The sequence below is a fragment of the Salvelinus fontinalis genome, chromosome 38, assembly GCF_029448725.1.
Source record: "Salvelinus fontinalis isolate EN_2023a chromosome 38, ASM2944872v1, whole genome shotgun sequence".
In the NCBI taxonomy this organism is placed as follows: Eukaryota; Metazoa; Chordata; class Actinopteri; order Salmoniformes; family Salmonidae; genus Salvelinus; species Salvelinus fontinalis.
The window spans coordinates 12185638-12193851 of NC_074702.1; the positions used below are offsets into that span (position 1 = coordinate 12185638).

At 43.2% G+C, this 8214-nt stretch overlaps 1 protein-coding gene and 1 pseudogene across 1 annotated transcript; both read left to right on the plus strand.

Moving 5' to 3' along the window:
- The first annotated feature begins 692 nt into the window (after positions 1-692).
- LOC129838040 (trypsin-3-like) lies at positions 693-2857 on the plus strand (annotated as a pseudogene).
- Positions 2858-5610: 2753 nt separating this feature from the next.
- LOC129838022 (hyaluronan synthase 1-like) lies at positions 5611-8005 on the plus strand. Its single transcript, XM_055904682.1, has 4 exons — positions 5611-6303; positions 6670-6895; positions 7081-7213; positions 7330-8005. Exons 1-4 carry the CDS (start codon positions 5611-5613, stop codon positions 8003-8005), a joined length of 1728 nt encoding a protein of 575 aa, XP_055760657.1.
- The last annotated feature ends 209 nt before the right edge of the window (positions 8006-8214 follow it).

The following is an 8214-nucleotide window of genomic DNA, read 5'->3' on the forward strand; positions in this document are numbered from 1 at the left end:
TGAAAACGTACAGGACAAACATATCTTAGGAGGAAATTCCAATTGTCAAAAAACGCCTGACAAGTTAATTTGTTGTTCATTTGAGGACAACTTCCATTCTAGTTGTAGCCTATACGCTCTTAGAATGTTTTTGCTATCTAGAACGTAAAAGGGTTATTCGGCTGTCCCCATAAGAGAACCCTTTTTTGGTTCCAGATAGAACCTTTTCTACAGAGTGTTCTACATGGAACCCAAAAGGGTTCAACCTGGAACCAAAAAGGGTTCTACCTGTGGCGGAAGCTGAATAACCCTTTTGGAACCCTTTTTTCTAAGAGTGTACAATGTGTAATAAGTTACACTATAACTGGGAAGCATATACTTTTCATTATAATGTTGTAAATTGAAGCATATACAGAGGACTGATGCATTTCTGGTTAGAACCTAACAAATGAGTCTAACTATTACTCATACAACAGTAAGGTAATTACAGCTCGATATGATATGCAGGCATGACTTGTCTATCTTATTATCAGTGACTCCCAGTGAGGGGGGTGGGGGGGAGTTATTTTCCCCAAGAGTGTCATTGGTAAAAGTTGAGCTCCAAATTGAGATAAAGAAAGTCCTTGAAACAGGTGAGATAAGAGGAGTGAAACGAAAAAAAGAGAGAGGGGAGACACACTGATCCTGTCAGCAAAACAGACTGAAACAAGAACATGAAACTTCTCATTCTTCTTGCACTGTTTGGAGGGGCAAGTAGGAGAGTAACTTGTTATTTTACCTAAACATTTGCTCAGAATAGATAACATAAGAAATTGCTGGTCGATGTTAACACCGGAGTCTGATGAAAAACCTAAGACGTCATTTAATCTCAATCAGGCTATTGTTTTTTTCCCCTTTCAGTTTTATTTCCCTTGAGGGGGACGACAAGATCGCAGCAGGGTATGAGTGCAGGAAGAACTCTGTTCCCTATCAGGTGTCTCTGTACACAGAGTACAACTTCTGGGGAGGGATCCTCCTTTCTAGTGAATGGGTGCTATCTGCTGCCCACTGCTACAAATCGTAAGCGCAGACTGCGGAGTATTTCAAAAATAGTTTAAATGTTTTTTTTTACACTGAATTTTATTTTATGAACATTCAGGTGGTGTAGGCCTTAAAATTCCCATTTAATCTAGAACTGTATGCTTTGCTCTTTGTAATATCATGTTTAACTGTTGAGTCCATTTGGATTTTAGACCGTAACTGTTGTAGAACTGTTTGCATGAAATGGGTAAACCAAGCATACAGAAAATCCAGCAAGTTCCCTAGTGCAGGACCCTCCTTCCCCTCCAACAACCACAGTATAATCTCCTTTTGGGCTATAACCCTGCAGGTTGTCATTGGAGGTCTGTCTGGGGGAGCACAACATAAAGGAGCCTGAGGACACGGAGCAGCACATCATGTCTGCTTGGTTCATCCGCCACCCAGACTATCACTCCTGTACCCAGGATAGTGACATCGCGCTGATCAAGCTAAGCCAGCCTGCCACCCTCAACAGCTATGTGAGCCCTGTGGCCCTCCCCACTAAGTGTGGCATTGTCGGAACCATGCGCCAGGTCTCTGGCTGGGGGAGCCTTCGCGCCAGCAACGAAGGCTGTGAGTGGAATGTGTGTTTCAAGTTCCAAGTTTTATTAGTCATATGTACGGGATACACATGGTATACACCATCCATTGAAATGCTTACTTCAGGTTCCTACTCGACAATACAACAACAATAAGAAACGATAATAATACAAACATTTGTGCGTGGGTGTTTGTGTGGGTGTGTAAAACAGCCGCGTCTTTTACCCCAGGTGACCTACTTGCCCAGTGTGTACTGTACAGTACCTGATTAGATATCATGCTGCCTTGGTTATAAACGGTTAACAGCTGAGGAAAACAGCTATTTTAGAGTGATTGGTAATTTTACAGTCTTAAGAAATCTCAAGTTTTCCACTTATGATTTATTTAAATGGAAAGTCTTAATGCCTTGTTACATGTCTGTGTCTTTTCTTGCTCCCTCTTACTTTCTTTAATGTTCTGTTCCAGTGAGATACCCTGATACAGGGTAGCCCCCCTCTGGACTGACAACACCTGCCTGGAAGTCTATTTCTTCCAGATGACTGAGAACATGATCTGCGCTTGCTTCATGGAGGAAGGCAAGGACTCCTGCCAGGTAACTGACATAATAGACCTGTACTATACTTCATATTTCACCTTCTTGTTTTCACAGATTTTACCATTATGCAATCACACTGATCTCTGGGTATAACTTTTCTTGTCTCTCTTCATCTTTCTCTGTCACTGAATCTCTCTATCTTGTTTCTATCACTCTAGCTTGTTGCGCTCTCTCTTTCTTTATCTCTACCTTCACCTCCCCTATCTTACCCCACCTCTCTTTGTCACTTTGCTTGTTTGTTTGATTATTTGTTTGTTTGTTTGTTTGTCTCTCTCTCTCTCTCTCTCTCTCTCTCTCTCTCTCTCTCTCTCTCTCTCTCTCTCTCTCTCTCTCTCTCTCTCTCTCTCTCTCTCTCTCTCTCTCTCTCTCTCTCTCCCCCCCTCTCAGGGTCCCTCTGGTGGCCCTCTGGTGTGTGATGGGGAGCTGCAGGGTGTTGTGGGTCATGGCTGTGCTCTCAGGAAGAAGCCTGGCGTCTACACCAAAGTCTGAAACTACGTGTCATGGATCCAAAACACCATGACATCTGGCTAAGTAGCAAAGGCTGTCCCTGATATCATGGAATTAACAATTTGAACTGACGACATCAAAGCATGTCTGTTTATTGAATGGTTTATCGTGTGGTCTTTGTTAGGGTTGACTTCTTATGAGAGGATTTGAGCTATCGTGAAGGCGCTAGCTAGAAGGTTTAAGAGATAGAAATGGAACACTTGGTTCCCTCTGCTGGCTATACAGTGATCAATCTTAAGTGAAAGTCAAAAAACATGACCAAATCATGTCTAGCAAAGAGAAGCAAAGAATACATATTCCATTTAGACTATGGTCTTAGTCAGTCTTCCAGTGTGGGAATATTCTCACAATACGGTAGACTACCCAGATTTGTCAAGTCCACCCACCATCCAAAATACCCCAAGTACCACACCCTTCACCATGACATCATAGTGACCATGCCAAGGGTTCTGTTGGCCCTGTGGCCTGAGGCATTCTATTTGGGTCTGACCTGAGGCATGTGGATTCATTCACAACAGTGTCGGTGGCTATGGGTGTGGGCCTTCAACGATCTCGTCAACACATTTCTATGTCCCTAAAGATGTAGTCAGGGTAAATAAAGTAGAATGGACAGCTAGGCAGTGGTGTAAAGTACTTAAGTAAATATACTTTAAAGTATTACTTAAGTAATTTTTTTGGATATCTGTAATTTACATTAGTATTTATATTTTTCAACTATTCAACTTTTACTTTTGTTCCACCACATTCCTAAAGAAAATAAGTAACTTTTTACTCCATTACATTTTCCTTGACACCCAAAAGTACTTGTTACATTTTGAACGCTTAGCAGGACAGGAATATATTCCATTTCAAGCACTTATCAAGAGAACATCCCTGGTCATCCCTACTGCCTCTGGTCTGGCGGACTGGCTAAACACAAATGCTTTGTTTGTAAATTATGAGTGTAGTAGTGTGCCCCTGGCTATCCGTAAATAAAATAAAATCATGATGTCTTGTTTGCTTAATATGAGGAATTTGAAATGATTCATACTTCGACTTTTGATACTTAAGTATATTTTAGCAATTATATTTACTTTTGATACTCAAGTATATTTAAAACCAAATACTTTTAGACTCAAGTAGTATTTTACCGGGTGACTTTCACTTTTACTTAAGTCTTTCTTTTCTTTTAAAGTACTGTATCTATACTTTGACTCAAGTATGACAATTAGGTACTTTATACACCACTGCAGCAAGGTCTTTCGAGGTCATCAATATTGAACCTGCCAAAATACATATGGTAGTGGTTCCCAAGTTATTTTCTCTCTGAGGCTGTTGGCGTTTTCTTGTGACCCATGCAAAACCACAAATAAAACCAATATTTTGGGAGTCTGCAACCCAAGCGGAATTAGCGGTGATTGACCATGGGGCACGAGTTCCGACCCACCATTTGGGAAACAAAGCAATGTCAAATACTCCCAGGGTTTTACTGTAGTATGTTCAGCCTCTTTACCAAGGAATATGTATGACTGAGGCAGTATTATAGTGTGTCATGTTTCACTGTCACTGAACCAAAACAAAGACCCTCAGGTTGATCCATGAGATAAGACATGGTCATATGGTCTTAAACACTGCTTGATGTGCCCATCTTTATGCACCATTCATGTATGGTGGTGGATATACATTTGTTAGCCTTGTGACTGGCATTGCCTGAACGTGTCCAGTACAAGAGAAAGGATGCAGGGTTATTATTGTGCCACCAGAGGGCATCATTCAACTTCTTGACAGATCATGGTAGTGACTGGTCGGGACTAGGTAGCAATATTCCACAATGGAAATGTATGATGGAGATGAGGGTAGTCATATTTCCCACACTTTTGGTTGATCTTGTATAAGGGGTTTGTGTCATATGTGAATTGTGCTGTTATGTATTTATGGTCGAATCCAAATGCCACAAGTTCCCTATGGGAATTTTTTTGTAGGATATTCTATTTGATTCTACTCTATTCTATCCAATAGTCAAGTGAATAATATCTAAATGACTGTATTCTAAAATGTGACCAAAATGAATTACAGAACTGTAGTTAAGTAGCCTATAATTGATCAAGATCAATCTTTTTTTGTCGACATAACAAACAGATAGCCTAAAACAAATATATAACATTTACGCACATAACTACTTTAACCGAAGTATGGACCTCCTTTCTACTTTGACACAGCACGTGCTGACTCACAAGCCCAATATTAAGGGCGTTATACCTATGATGGTTTGCTTTGGGCCACTATATGTGCGCTCACATCTGGCAGCATCTGGAGTAAGCGTGCTTCTCAAGTTTATAAAGTAATCCAACTTCACGCAAATTGCAGAGTAGAGCGGAAATAGGAGACGGAGAGGAAAGGGCATTTCAAGAGTGGATTAATTTGGCACCAAAGTTAGGTAAGGCTAAACATTTTTATCCAAATTTGTTTTTAGTTTTTTTTACCATTAGAAATACAGTTTCGTTTTGCGGTACATTGTCTACGTCACAAAGAAACAAGGTAACTTCTTTATGATATCTTTTGAAGATTGATATTCTTTCCTCATGATAATGCTTTTGTGGTAGGATGTCTTTGGTATTTATAGTTATCTGGAACTTGACAGAATGATGCCCAACATTTTTTTTCTATCTTGTAAATAAGCTATCCTAATTGTTAAAATCAAATACATTTTGTAGACACGGTATTGTTGATATAATAATACTTGAAATAATGATTAGCCTTTTTACAGCCTTTATTACATGTAGTCCTGTAACATTCAGTTGTATTTTCAGGAGTCTAATTCAATCAATCAATTCACTTAATTCAACAAATGAAATCTAATCTTTAATTTAGCCTATTTGACCCTCTTCCAATGTATTTATCTTAAATGTTCATCTTCCTTAATTGACAACAGGTATCTAAAGGGGGAAAAAATGGAACTGAAACTATTGCTAAGGCAGGTGGGCTCCATAGTCCGTGCTATCCTGACATTCCTCTTTGCCCTGGTGGTGCTGGGGGTGATGGTGTGGGCCTACGTCCAGGGCTTCCAGCTGGCCACCTCCCCGTACGGCATCATCTCCTTCGGCTTCTACGGCCTCCTGCTGGGGCTCCATGTCCTGTTCCAGAGCCTGTTTGCCTTCGTGGAGCACCGCCGCATGAGGGCCCGAAGCAAGGCCTGCACCTTCACCAAGACCATTGGCTTCACTATCTCAGCCTACCAGGAGGACCCAGAGTACCTGCGCGAGTGCCTCAACTCCATTCGGGCCCTCAAGTACCCTCCAGAGCTGCTGCAGGTCCTCATGGTGGTGGATGGGAACTCGGAGGATGACATTTACATGCTGGAGATGTTTAGGGAGGTGTTTGCAGACCAGGACCCTGGCTGTTACGTGTGGAGGAATAACTACCACACGTGGGACCCCACCCAGACCCAGAAGGCGGGCATCCTTGAGGTGATAGGCACCGCTGGGGACGCTAGTTATGGACTGGGAGAGGACCCCCAGAGGAGGGAGGTGGAGGATCTGATCAACAGCAGGAGGTGTGTGTGCATCATGCAGAAGTGGGGTGGAAAGAGAGAGGTGATGTACACAGCGTTCAAGGCACTGGGACAGTCGGTGGACTACATACAGGTGAGGAGTTGATTTACATTTCTTGACATTAGGGAAATACTGTATATATATATTTTTTAAACACCTTGGATCAGAGCACACAGTATCTTCATTCTGTTTCCTGTCCTATAAGGTTAATGATTGTTAATAGTTAATGCTAATAATAATGTCTCTCTCGCTCTCTCTCTCTATTTCTCTCTCTCTCTCTCTCTCTCTCTCTCTCTCTCTCTCTCTCTCTCTCTCTCTCTCTCTCTCTCTCTCTCTCTCTCTCTTTCTCTCTCTTTCTCTCTCTCTCTCTCTGTTTCTCTCTCTCTCTGTTTCTCTCTCTCTCTCTCTCTGTTTCTCTCTCTCTCACTCTCTCTCTGTTTCTCTCTCTCTCTCCTCCAGGTGTGTGACTCTGACACCAAGCTAGACCCCCTGGCTACGGTGGAGCTGTGTAAGGTTCTGGAGAGCAACCAGAAGTACGGGGCTGTGGGAGGAGACGTGATGATCCTCAACCTCAAGGAGTCCTACATCAGCTTCATGAGCAGCCTGCGCTACTGGATGGCGTTCAACATTGAGAGGTCCTGCCAGTCCTTCTTCAACTGTGTCTCCTGCATCAGCGGCCCCCTGGGTAAGGAAATTACACTTTCCTGTGACCGCGATAAACATGAGTCATAACCTTGCTTCTCTTGTTTATGTTACTGGGAGTCGTGTAATATTATGTTATTTGCATTCAGTAACTTAACTAGTGATACAATTTGAATGTACATGCATGTAAACTGCAGTACTATAACATAGATTTGGTTTCATCCTCAGGTCTGTACAGGAATGACCTCCTCCAGCAGTTCTTAGAGTCCTGGTACAACCAGAAGTTCCTGGGGACTCACTGTACATTTGGGGATGACAGACATCTCACCAACCGCATGCTCAGCATGGGCTATGCCACCAAGTGAGTATACATTTCTTCACGAATACTCCTCATACGCAAATAAACTGAATCACAACACTTTACTGGAAATAAGATAATAATAGACTCATTCATCATCATCCATCCTCTGCTCTCAGATACACGGCCCGCTCCAAGTGCTACACGGAGACGCCAGGCCAGTTCCTCCGGTGGCTCAACCAGCAGACACGCTGGACCAAGTCTTACTTTCGCGAGTGGCTCTACAACGCCATGTGGTGGCACAAGCACCACCTGTGGATGACCTACGAGTCCATCGTCTCTGGTGTCTTCCCCTTCTTCGTTACGGCCACCATCATCCAGCTGTTCTGGACAGGCACCCTGTGGGACATCCTCTGGGTCCTCTGCTGCATCCAGCTCATCGGCCTGATCAAGGCGGCCTATGCCTGCATCCTGCGCCGCGACCTGGTCATGGTGTTCATGTCCCTCTACTCTGCTCTCTACATGACCAGCCTGCTGCCCGCCAAGTACTTTGCCATCATCACCATGAACAAGAGCAGCTGGGGCACGTCGGGCCGCCGCAAGATGGTTGGGAACTACATCCCCCTGCTGCCTCTGTCGGTGTGGGCGGCCATCTTGCTGGGCGGGTCCTGCTACACCATCTACAAGGAGAGCCAGAAGGGCTGGTTCACGCCGGCTAAGGTACTAGAGACCAGGTTTCTGATCTACGGCTGTGTGGCGTACGTCTCCTACTGGTTCCTCATGATCTTCCTCTACTGGGTGTGGTTCCGCAGGCTGTGTAGGAAACGCTCCCAAAGTTATGACTTAAGCGTATAGGGACAGTTTTCTATACTAGGGTGGGGGGGGGGGGGGGGGGGGGGGGTGATATTTAGTATTTATTTAGTATTTTGTACATCAAAGATTTTTCATTTATTTATTCCATCTTGCGGTACAGTAGCTGTTTGTGAACAGATAAACTTTATACAGCTGCTAAATCAACTGAACCAGAGAATATGTAAATGTATATAATGTACTGTACATGAGAA